This window comes from Silurus meridionalis, chromosome 14, assembly GCF_014805685.1.
Source record: "Silurus meridionalis isolate SWU-2019-XX chromosome 14, ASM1480568v1, whole genome shotgun sequence".
Taxonomy (NCBI): domain Eukaryota; kingdom Metazoa; phylum Chordata; class Actinopteri; order Siluriformes; family Siluridae; genus Silurus; species Silurus meridionalis.
This window is the reverse complement of record NC_060897.1, coordinates 3,841,583-3,854,878: the sequence shown is the minus strand read 5'-3', so window position 1 is coordinate 3,854,878 and position 13,296 is coordinate 3,841,583. Positions and strand designations below refer to the sequence as shown.

The following is a 13,296-nucleotide window of genomic DNA, read 5'->3' as shown; positions in this document are numbered from 1 at the left end:
ACCTTACAATGTAGTCACTTTATTCAATTTAATTCTATTATATTATATTTTATTAGCATTTGGTATTTGATATACTATTTTATAATTGTCATTTTATTTTATATAATTTTAAAGTTTCCCTCCTTTTCCACAGGTACCTTGGCAATATTGTATGTAAACAATGAAATCAGTAAAGTAGTCTGAATCTTAATTAAAAATGGAGAAAAGAGAGAGAGAGAGAGAGAGAGAGAGAGAGAGAGAGACTGAGATCAGGTGTTGATTGTCTATAATTGCATCTCTGGAAGTAGTTCCGGCTGCAAGCCAAATCACACGTGTATATTGACGCGCCTTTTCTAAGAATGAGTGGCTACTCATTATGGACGCTTGCTATTTTCAAAATACACACGTCTGTGCTAAGCACCGAAACGTTTGTGTGTCATGTGCCAGGGAGTGAAACTGTTCAGTTTAAATACCTGTTCTGCCTGAGGGCCACTGCACTGTAGATCCTCTGACCCTCCTCCACTTGGCTCTGTGCTTGGATTATTCATTTCAGATAAAACGGCATTAATAAATAAAGGTACGCGATCGCACCCTTTATAAAGTACACCGAGCTTAGCTTTTGTCGAGAGTGCCTTTCCTTGTCTCATCTATAAATGACTTTTTTCATTGGGTCATGCCTATTGTGTCTCGCTATCTCTTTTTTATTTCTTTATCTTTCTGTTTTGAAGTTATTTTATTCGCTCTCTGGCTCTGGCATGAGCTCTGTAAGAAAGATAGGAAAAAAAGAGAGAAGTCTTTTTACCTCTGGTTTTGTTGCCATGACAAACATGATGGGGAGACGGAGGTTTCGAGATGAACATTCCTAACTCAGCTACATCACATGTCAGGAGCTCGGCTACACGACAGCCTGGTGGCTACAGGTCAGAGTTCAAACTCTGAAAGCTCCAAACCCATGACTAGCGCCGGCACTCAGACCGCACAGCGGCGGTGGCGTCCTTGGGTCAGACAGAGCCGTACACTAATGCGTCTATCCTGTAATCCTTGTACTCGGGACGCTGCAAATGCTTTAATCTCAGCAGGTCGTCCTTCTGTTAGCGTGTTAAAAGGTAGTGGAAGCACAAAAACTGAGAGATTTTTCACAAAACTTCTGCTTAATGTTCCAACAGAGATCACAAGGTCAGAGTTTTTTTACACCGCATGCTCAGTCACGCCGCTCCATAGCGCGATTCCGGGTTTTAATTTGCTGTTTATATCGCCATGCTAATGGCTAACAGCTGGAACCAAATTCCTTATGTATGTCAACACACTTGGCCAATAAACCTGATTCTGATTCCGATGTATATTTCATTGATCACTGGTCAAACTTCTTGTTTTTACACGTTTTTCACACTAGTAGGAAGTGGTAGCTCAGTGGTTAAGGCTCTGGGTTCAAGCCCCAGTATTGCCAAGCTGCCACTCTTGGCCCTTTAGCAAAGCCATTAACACTCTGTTCTCTGGGGCACTGTGTCAACTCTTAACCCAAGCTTCCTAACATCACTCGGATATGTTCAAAAAAGAATTTCACTGTTCTGTAATGTACATTTGACAACTAAGAAGCCATTACAATTTTTTTTTTTTTGCTGGTCACCTCACCATATCATAGAGATATAATTTGTCCATAAAAAATGCATTGGAATGCTGTTTTTTTTTTTTTCTTTAGCATTTTGGTCCTGGAGAAATGATGTTTGGTCTATTTCAATGGATGTTGTATCAAATGTGTTGGGTGAAAAGACAAGAAAATCCACTTGAAATCATCAACTTGAAGGTTGTGAGTTCAAATCCCAAAATGCTAAAAAAAAGTCAGTCATTGACCCTTAACCCTCAACTGCAAGAGCTCTGTATCCTGTACATAAACTACAGAGGTTTTGCTATGCTTTGCGTATGCGCGTCTAGTAGAAAATAAATGAATCACTCTTTGAGACGACTCGTTTTTCTGAGTCACATTAAAGACTCGTTTCAAATGATTCAATCGTTCACGAACGACCATCACTAGTGAGGAGGCCTGGGGTGCAGCTAGCATTCCAATTTCATGCTTACACATCCAAAGTTTCTGTACAATTGCCGAGTGAGAGTGGAAGACCGGCAGTGCTGTTGGATGACGTATATGGAGAAACATTGTGAGAGTCCATGGTCATGTCATTACAGCCATCGTGAACAAGACAGGAGGAGAGCGGTGACTCATCGCGGACACTTGGACTCGTTTCAGCTGGACTTCTGTCGGTCAGCTGATCACTTCAAGAGAGAGAGAAGGAGATGGATAGAGAGAAAGAGCAGAGGGTTTCCTTCTTTCTTCGCTGCTTGAAATTGAGCTGTGGGATTGTTTGCAGTTTCTAAAGGTCACCACTTGGCCTCTCACTTCCTCTTTACTCAGCTAATCAAAGCTAATATAAACGTGACATGGACAAATATTACCTCTAGGACTTGGGCACATGGACTTAAGAAATGTAATTAATTGTCCCTTTTCTACTGTGCCTCCCTCTTTCTTTTTTTCTTTCTCTCTCTCTGCCCACCCACAGATCCCTGCTGATCTCCACCTTCCACTGATTCATTATCACCGTCCTCTCTCTCGTCCCCTCTGCACAGTTTGTGCTCATCACCTGACCCTTACATCATCTCTTTTTCAATACAGTCTCCCTCTCTCTCGTTCCATCAATCCTACATACGCCATCATTTCATCTGCTTATGACTGCAATATTTCAACAAAGTGAAAACAAAAATCACTTCCTGAAGTTTTACCAAATGAATAAAACACACAAAACATAAAATGAATTAATGATGGGATGGTCTGAGGTGGACTGACCCAAATATGAGTCAGTCCACCTCATGTTATACCACAGCTACACTAAATGGACATAAGTATTGGGACCCCCAAATTTTCCAACCACATGTGGTTCTTCTCCAAACTGTTAGTATAATATGTGTGCAGCCTGATACTACGACAATCGTGCAGAATGATTTTATAGTAAAACAAAAACAAACGTGAAATTCTGCATGAAACTGGGCAAATCTGCCACCAAGCTCTCCTCACACGTGAGTTTCTGCGGACTTCGCCCTGTTCCCAAAGATGAAGATCCGGTTGAAAGGTTGACGTTTTGACACCATTGCAGAGATCCAGCGTGAAGGTGCTTGACACGCTTCGAAAAAGGAGACTTCCAGGACATATTCCAGAAGTGGCAGGAACACTGGGAACGCTGGGAACGCTGTATTGCTGTGCTAGGGGACTATTTTAAAGGTGATGGTATATAAACGTAGATAAATAAAGTACTTTCTTTTAAACAGAGCTCTTCTCATGTGTCCTTTATTATCCTTTATGTGTCCTTTATCGGACAATTTTTAATTTGGGGAAAATTTTACCTCACAAATTTGTAATATCTGCCTTTTTACTTCACTGCAATGCCGTTCCGCATTACTTTGACGTGAATTCCAAAACTGAATGTTAAACCGTGGTGAGAGCATGAACGTAACCCCATGGCTCTAGTGAGAGTGTGTATGGAGTAAAGGTTCTCTCACTGTGTATAACTATAGAAAACTCTCATTATAAAGGAGTGTGGACTGTGCAGGAGAATAGAGCACTGAACTGCATCTATTATTCACATACAGTTCTCATACATCACTACTTTTACTTTTCATACTTAAGTCCAATCAAAAGCAAAAACTTTCGTATTTTTTAAGTCAAATAAAAATGTAAAATGAGAAGCAGGAGGTTAGTACTTCCCACATGTCTGCTGTATAGGGCTGCACAAACAAGCTTTTGTTCTACAAACACTAAAGGGACATAAGTTTGGACCATAAAAATTGTATCTCCACTCTTCTGGGAAGATGTTCCACTAGATTTTGGGAAGATTTGTGCTCATTCATCCCATGAGGGTGTTAGTAAAGACAGATACTGATGTAGAGTGAGGAAGCCACTCAAGATCTTCCTTTCCAACCTATGTAAAGCATATCTTTATTAAGCTGGCTTTTAAAGTGATGGAAATATTGAATTCCACGACATCCAAAGACAATTGTGTGGCTCCAAATTTGTGTGAACAGTCTAGGAGAGAATCAAACATGCCTGGAAAAGTCAGGTTTTCCAATACTTTTGTCCGTATCATGTAGATGTATATCGTCATTACTGTCCGATCTGCTGTTGCAGAAAATCATTCAGTTGGTCTTTAACACTACACACAGACATTAAATCCTAAATCATTGCACATTCAAATCTCACACCAATCTCTTTCTCTTCACTCCTTATTGCCTGATCCTGCTCAAAAGGCTTTCCTCTCTCCTCGTATGTCCGCCTGCTCTCTCAGACACCACTGTACTGCCTTTTGCCTCCGACCTCCCCATCGATCAGCTGCAAGCGTAAAAATGTCAGCTGTCCTGCACGGTCATCGCAGATGGATTTCGTTTTCACACGGGACCCTTAATGCAATCAAAACACGCGATCGATGGACAGACGGCTCGAAAGGGGAAAAAAAAAGGGAAAAAAAACCAAGGCAGGATGACAAGAAACCATTTCAAACCCGGAGAAATGTATCGGCAGCCGGAGGAGAGAAAAGACGAAGTAATTCAACTACAGTAATGAAGAGGTCACCTGAAGTCAAAGGGCCTCACACACACAATATATAAATAATAATAAATGAATAGAGAATGACAATATTATGGAAGTCCTAAAAGAGGATTTATTATAAGGTTTTTTTCCTTCTGGTTTTTTTCGTTCTCGTGATTTTCTCGTGATTTCATCATTAAAAAAATGATTATTCTCATTATCATGACTTGTGATCTTGACATGACAAACCTTGTATCCTTGTTTTTGTGTATTTGGCATGTTCTAGATGCACCATCTTATATAATATCCATAACCATTTGTGGCAGCGGGAGCGTCCATGTATTATTCACGATGCGGCATCTAGAACATATATCATGATCCGTAATTATTTTTTCTGTATATTCGTCATGTTCTAAAGGCAGCATCATCGCAGCATCACGGATAATAACCATAACTATCTGTGGCAGCCTGCGTGTTCACTAATGCTTATGGTTATTATCCATGATGCTGCCTCTAGATCATGGGTCTTCAACAAGGGGTCCACAACCCCTAGTGGGTCCACGGAGGTACTGCAGGGGGTCCGCTAATTAATGTTCACAAATATTTTTTTGTTAAAAAAATAAACATGAGTAAAAATATTAAGATAAAATATTAAATATTATTAACATATCAATATTATTATTATATATTATTATAGATATTATTAATGTATGTTAATAAATTTTTTCCATATTATAATTATCACATTAAAGTTCCATTAAACTTAAAGCTGACGTTCGCGCAAATGTATTATGTAATGTGAAACGGCAAATCTACTAAAATTAAAACCAACTGTGAACAACTTAATAACGTGATTTTTATTGCAAAATATGTTTGTTATGATGCATAAATCTTTTTGAAAAATATACAGGCAATGAGGCGTGAAAAACAACATTGTTTTAATTGTCTTAACGTAAGATAACTTATGTAATATGATTGGTTTCTATTAAAATCAGTGGCAATGTTTGACACATTTTGTATTAGGGGGTCCCTGCCCCATGTCCCCCTCTTTCGCCTAAGGGGTCTTGATCTAAAAAATGTTGAATAGAAAGAATAATTATATCCAATACACAGAAAAAAAAGTGATCATGATGAAACAATGTTGATGTCAAGATCACGGGAAAAATAAGTTCGTGAGAAAGCAAGAAAAATGAAATATGCATGGCCTCTTAGGACTTCTCTACAATATAATTATTTCTCTCATTCCATCTAGGAAATGTTCTGTACTGTTTTTAGCTGTATGTTGAGAGAGACAGTAATATCTTCATCACTGATTCTGTCACGGCGCTTTTATTAATACTGCGACTAAACACGTTTTTCCCTTTTAAAACCCTTCCAAGGATTCGTCCTCGTGTCATCTGAGAATTTTTTCTTTTCCCTCGCCACTGTCACCTCTGACTCGTTCGTTGAAGATCTATTTTTACATCCAGATCTCGATCACGCTGCTCTGAGACATTTACTGTTAAAAAGCACTATACACATAAAAGACAATGAAATGGACATGGTTTTGAGGCGTTTTCTTGCTTGTGCTAGTTTTTGAATCATTCTGCATGAAGGAGGTACGAGGTCTGAAAATTGGGTTTCACCCCGGCCCTAAAAAGAAGTGGTGGACCGCGAAGAAGTAAATGTAATTCGTTACTGTCCTTAAGTAGCTTTTTTTGTGTGTCTGTTCTTTCATTTTCCATTTGGCGAGACTTTAACTTCACTACATTTCAAAGTCAAAAATTGAAATTTTTTACTCAACTACATTTTGTGAAATCGGTTGTTCCTTCTTTGATTTACGAGTGCATTAAAACTTTTTGATTGGCGCTTGGTGGTTTCTCTTATCACCAACATACAGTTTAGTGTCAGTTCAACAGCAAGCAGGAAATCTGGAGAGGAATAAATGATTGAATTGATGCTGAAAACTCCTGACTCTAATTTGCCCCAACACTCATAGCCTTATTTGCATGAGTTTTGGGCTCATGATAATTTGAATAGATATCAATCAGTGTTTGACTCATTAATATCATGATATTATTAGATCGGTGTGTTAAGAGTAACATTTGAGTCTTTTCACATAAACTAAGTTGATTAAGCAAAGCGTCTTGTCAAGTTTTTAAAATGACGTAGTCTTTGAAAATGCGACATTGTTTTCGAAAGCCTCCTTTTTCACAGTCCACACTGCGTCGTGAAAACAGCGATTTTAAATTGATCCACTTTGGAGAGAGTTTTCAAAAAGCTACATTTATGTTGACTGACAGCGCCGACTCAGTGTGGATAAAAACTTTCCGAAAATTGTTTTATTTTCAAACAAATGTATTAAAATAGACATGGCCTTTGAGACTTTTTAGTGTTAATCAGCAATATACTTTTTTTTTTTTACACATTATCCAGTATGTTTGTTGTTTTTTAGAACTTTGTTCTTTATACAAAGTCTTTATTTTACCAAAAGTAATTATCTTACTGCACTGGCGAATTTGACTTGTTTCTTGTCTGTATCTCCTTAAATCATGAATTTACTTCTTATATTTATATATTTATATAACTTTTATCAGTTATTTTTCGCAGTGTACGAGGAACAACAGCAAGAAATGTGGTCGAACAGTTGGATTCAAATAAGTGACAATGGTCTGGTAGTCACATAATCAACATGTAGCAACATACAGTATATACATATACGTACGTACATCACTCTCCTTCTCTTCTTCTACACCTCCAAAACCATCCTACAGACCACCATCCGATGCTGTCTAGCTACACTGTCCCCTGCCAACACCTTACAGTCTCCAATCTCCTTCAGGTTGCATCTCCTGCATAGAACATAATCCACCTGTGTGCACCTTCCTCCACTCTTATACGTCACCCTATGATCCTCCTTCTTCATAAAGTAAGTGTTCACCACTGCCATTTCCATTCTTTCTGCAAAATCTACCACCATCTGCCCTTCCACATTCGTCTTCCTTTAAGGGCATACCTACCATCACCTCCTCATCACCTCTGTTCCCTTCACCTACATGCCCATTTAAGTCTGCCCCAATCACCAATTTTTCATTCCTAGGTTCACTCTCCACCACTTCATCTAAATTTTTCCTTTTCCTCCATCTCACAGCCCACTTGTGGATGACATTTATCATCACGCCTTCAACTTCCAGCTTCATGTTTATCACCCTTTCAGAAACTCTCTTGACCTCCACTACACTCTTACTGTACTCTTACTTCAGAATCCCCCCTACACCATTTCTCTTCCCATCCACACCATGATAGAACAGTTTAAACCCCCCACCCACCCCCAATGTTCCTGGCCTTACACCCTTTCCACTTGGTCTCCTGAACACACAACATCTCTATCTTTCTCCTCTCCATCATATCAGCTACCTCTCTCCCTTTACCAGTCATAGTACCAACATTAAATGTACAACCCTAACCTCCACTCTCCTACACTGCTCCTTTCCCTGCCGTCTCTGTAGACGTCTTCCTCCTCTCCTTCTCCTCCTTCAGCCAACAGTAGCCCAATTTCCACCGGTACCCTGTTGGCTAACGATACCTGTGGCAATCGTTGGTAACCCGGGCCTCGACCGATCCGGTATGAAATTCTGATTTGTAATTGAATATTTGATTTGTCACGTTTTTGCTAGATGCCCTTCCTAACGCAACCCTCCCCATTTACCCGGGCTTGGGACCGGCACTAAGAGTGCACTGGCTTGTGCAACACTAATGGCTGGGTTTATATATATATATATATATATATATATATATATATATATATATATATATATATATATTATTTCACAGGCAACTGATTGGTACTTGGCCACATTAGGTCCTTTTCTATTTTTTATTTTTTTCACTTCAAATTGAAATAAATTGAGATCTGTCAGAGAATTTGACCAAACATTTACAAAAAGTGTCTGTTTTTCCATCATAGAACACACTTTCAGCACTAAGCACTGTTTTATTAATAAGATTTAAATCTGTCCAATATGTTTAGTTCCTAGTTGTTCCTCTCAATTTCCTTTGTGGTCTCGTTATCTTTGGTTTTGCCTTTTCAAATTTGCCCTTTTTTTGAATTCCTCTTTCATATTTGCTCCCACACTCACACATACACACACACACACATCTCCGGTCGTCGCCTCTCCTCGGTTCTCCTCATCTCGTCTGACTTTGTTCCTTCCCTCCCTCGTGTGCTCCTCTCCTCCACTAGCCGGCTGTGGGGATGTGACTGAGTGTGAGCGGAGGGAAGGAACGAGGGATGGAGGGATAGAGGAAGGGAGGGAGGGACAGATGGAGGGAACGAGGGAGGGGAGGGTCAGTATAAAACTCTCGATCTGTGATTCTGTCTCTGCAAACAGCCCAGGTTTCTCCTCCCCTCCTCAGCATCTGCCGCTCTTCTCGCACTCGCACTCGCACTAACACTCGCGCTGGCACTCGCGCTCACTTTGTCCTCTTGCTCTTCACCCTGCGTCACAGCCTGCAACTCTCTCGACTAAACCCTGGGATTGACTTTTTTTTTTTTTTAGGGGAGGAGTTGTGTGTGAGGGGATGTAGGAGGTGTCTGAGACTTCAGTCCAGCACCGGCAGCTAATCCACCAACAGACGCAGGAAAGTGACGGCACGTGTGTGTATGTGGGTCTCGTTCTCCTTCACACACACTTCAGAGCACTTTTCAGGATACTAGCTGTTTCCTGCTGTCCTTTCAGCCCTTCACACACACACACACACACACACACACACACACACACACACACACACACGCCCACACACACTCCTCTTGGCTTTAGGCTATCGACATCAGGCACCATTTCGGCCCCGGCCAGAGTGACCCTGGCCACCCAGCCGCTCCCGCGCCTTGGTTTGGGCAGGAAGAGCCTGGCAGCAGCGGCTGTAGGTGTTATGCTGCTCCTGGTGCTCGTGGTACTCATCCCGGTGCTGGTGAGCTCCGTAAGCACCGATGCCGGCCAGTACGAGATGCTGGGTGCTTGCCATATGGTGTGTGACCCCTACCTGAGCAGCAAAAGTGCTGTGACGGGTCCAGCGGGTTCGGGCTCCGAGGCGCCGCCGCCACCCTCCACGCTCGTCCAGGGGCCGCAGGGGAAGCCGGGACGGCCGGGCAAACCCGGACCTCCAGGGCCACCCGGGGAGCCAGGCCCCCCGGGTCCAATGGGGCCCCCGGGGGACCGAGGAGAAAGAGGGGACCGCGGCACGAGCGGCATCAACGGAGCTATCAGCACGGTGACGTACAGCACACAGCCACGCGTTGCTTTCTACGCCGGACTCAAGAACCCGCACGAGGGCTACGAGATACTCAAATTTGACGACGTTGTCACAAATCTGGGCAACAACTATGACGGCGCATCGGGGAAGTTCATCTGTAGCGTGCCTGGCACTTACTTTTTCATCTACCATGTGCTGATGCGTGGAGGCGACGGCACGAGCATGTGGGCCGACCTCTGCAAAAACGGACAGGTGAGAGTGGACAGGAAGTAGTTTTCTTCTTGTAGAACTTAACCACGTGCACTCTCTCTCTCTCTTTTTCTCTCAATCTCTCACTCCTCAAGTATTAAGCTGTAATGAAAAGTTTTTTGAAAATCAATATTTTTCGATTAACAACATTTTTAGCAATGCAATATAACATTGCAACCTGTGTGTCAACTGGATCATTCCAACAAAGGCAAGAAAAAAAAATCGACAGCTTTAGTAATAACAAATACATACTTTTTGTATGAAACTCTGAATATTTTATTGATTTTTTTTATTTATTTGCAATGCAATATAACCCATATTGTGATTTATGCTGTACGTTATCCCATTTATAACTGTGGGTTATTAACAATCAATTTAAGCACGTGCATCTCATTTTCTTCTTTGCGCATGAACTCGGATAAACCACGATGTAAATATCATTATAAAGCATGTCATATGACCGGAGTACTAGCACGAGCGCCTTTCATCCACTCTATCTCTCTATATCGCATGCATCCCTGTTGTCCGCGAGCGACCCGCGCACGTGCAACCGTTTATAATATTATGCATGCACATTATCATTTTGCACGAGCGCTCATTTTAAACTTGTCTTCCAAGATGTGCAAATCCGGCTGCGTCCCCCGCGCGCGCGTCCGGACACCTCTGCTCATCAGCGTCTCTCAGGTGTATCAGCTGAAAACTCTGCAGGTTTTGGTCTTGATGCACGGTAATTAAGTCACTCTGACCGGATCGGTGTCACGCGCACGATCTATTCCGAGTTTCTGCTGTTAATGTGTTTTTAAAGCGTCCCGTCTGGCGCGCGCTCGAACTCGCGTTTTGCGTTTTTACCGCGCGGCACGCGGACGGCTTGAGGGCTGCCGCGTGTACCGTATACAGTTGTTTGCAAGGGTAACACACTGGAGAAGATTTTGGAGAACTTGGAAAAAGTCATGCATGTTCTAATATCTGCTCATCCTGACCTGCCGCAATGCCACAGAGCTTCAAGATAGTGGGCTGATTTGTTCTTGCTGTGGGGGGAAAAGTCCTGAGAAACTGTGCTTCAGGGAAAGTGTGGATGGGAGCGGTGTCCAAATTATCCAAATTTCTATACAGAAAATGATCATGATGCAATAAATCAATCAATCAATCAATCAATCAATCAATTAATTAAACAGACGTATGATAGAATAAATGAATTCATAAATAGATGAATACAAATATGATGAAATATAATAAAATATACAAATAATAAAATATAAATACATAATAATCATATTGAACCAGTTACAGGTGCTGACTAGACTAGCAAAAATGGCGCTTGCTAATTATATCATATTTAATGACAACATTAGCAACAGACATTCCACAGCTATCCAGTTTAATAAAGAAACAAATTGAACAAAAAAACACCAACAAATTCAACAGACCGAGTTATAAAAATGCAACTTGCAGCAAGTTAACAAACTACCTGACAAACACCTAACTAGCACAATCTAACAAGGTTTCTTCACACAACCTGACTAGCTATCTGACCAAACACGGTTGTTAAACTTGCTAATGTATTTGAACAAGTTACAATTGTATTCCTATTATTTCACAGGGAAAGCATTAGCTCGCTAATTCCGTATGCTAATTTACATTAAGTTATCTAGCTAGCACATTTCACGGGCGAAACACTTAGCTAGCTAATTGGACAAGCTCCCCTTTGCTTTAAAACGTGACACGCTAGCTAACACGCTACTGAACCTGCCGCCTCGTTTATACTTTTCAAGAGTGATTTATTTAAAATTTTTCATGAAAATGTATTTATTTGTATTAGATTTTATTTACATATATTTTTCCTTTCCATGCCCTCCAATTCATGTTATTTATTTATTTATTTTCACAGATGATTTTTCACATTCTCCTATTTACATTTAATGAGTGTTTCAGTGAATTCACACACCGATTCGAGGCGTAACGTTCGCTTTTTAACGCACGTTTTTCACATTCTCGCGTGTTGCTCATGAAAAACACGACGGCTTGTGATTATTACGTGCTCAGTGAGTTGCAGTAAATCCGTATGACCAAGTGACCTATACACACGGTTATACTTAAAGTCGTAAAAGGTATCATCTGCCGTTTCCGCTGATCCGACTCGCAAGCTCGGAACCTGAGGCTTCGGCTTTAAAGCGTTTTGAACGCATTTACTAATTTAATTTGTGTGACTGTGTTCAGTTATTTCTTCTTCTTCGTCTAATTATCTGCATGGAGTTTGATATTTTTAGTCTGCAAGCCGACGAGACTTAAATCTTTATTTTTCACATTCTCACTGCCGGGGCTGCTCGTAACTCTGTTTTTCACACTTTTGTGTTAGGCGGAATTAATTACACGATATAGTGCCAGAGCAGATTTTCAGCACTGCAAGCCCTGCTTTGTTTTTATGAATTCATGTAGCTAATTAGGGAAAATAAATAGGAAAACCTTTATGTTTAAAGAAGGCTTTTCTTCCCCCCAACCCCCCCCCTCAAAAGTCTTCATGTGTTCTGTTGAAGCTGTTCAAGCCTTTCTTTCCACTTTTTTATTAACATTTTAGATTCACACAAAACACAAGTAATATTAAGAAGACCATGTTTTCAGCTGTGAACAAAATACACTTGAGATCAAATTGTTTACTGTGTACTACACTCATTCTTTTATATATATTGAGTATATCAAGTAGGCATAGTTATATCCTTAAGTAAAATTATACAGTAGGACTGTAAGAGATACTAGAAGTACTCCCAGAGCCAAAAAAAAAAACATTTATTAGTACCATAGTATAGATAACTTTTATTTCACTGTTCAAGTGATGATACATGCAGTGATTAGTAAATGGTGTAAAGTTTTTAAGGAATTTTGAGGAAAGAAAAAGGCCGGATTCAATCTCATATACAAAAATATGTTGAAGAAAATATATTATAATAATAATAAAAAAATTATATATATGTGTGTGTGTGTGTGTGTGTGTGTGACCTTTTCCTGTTCTGTCTCCAGAAAGATGCAGCTCTACCTCTGCCATGTTAATCTATATTTTATGTAGTGTTGTTATTCGTCATATTCACGTAGCAGCAGTGGTGCTAAGAGAATGGACTTAAAAAAAAACTTGAGAGTTTAGTGAGGTTAAGGTATGGTATAGAGTGCCTGTGAAAAGTTTGGAAACACCTGGTTTTCAAGATACACGTGTTTCTTTTGTTTATATGCACCAAACAAGGACATTTAACAGTATAAAGATTTACTCTGACAAA

At 40.5% G+C, this 13,296-nt stretch overlaps 1 protein-coding gene across 1 annotated transcript in view; it reads left to right on the top strand.

The window, feature by feature from the left end:
- Window positions 1–9,116: 9,116 nt before the first annotated feature.
- The window catches only part of LOC124397096 (C1q-related factor), a 45,050-nt gene continuing 40,870 nt past the window's right edge, over window positions 9,117–13,296 (top strand). Inside the window, exon 1 of the mRNA XM_046866571.1 lies at window positions 9,117–10,033. Coding sequence (XP_046722527.1) covers window positions 9,461–10,033 — 573 coding nt within the window. The 5' untranslated portion in view covers window positions 9,117–9,460. The remainder of the gene's footprint in view (window positions 10,034–13,296) is intronic.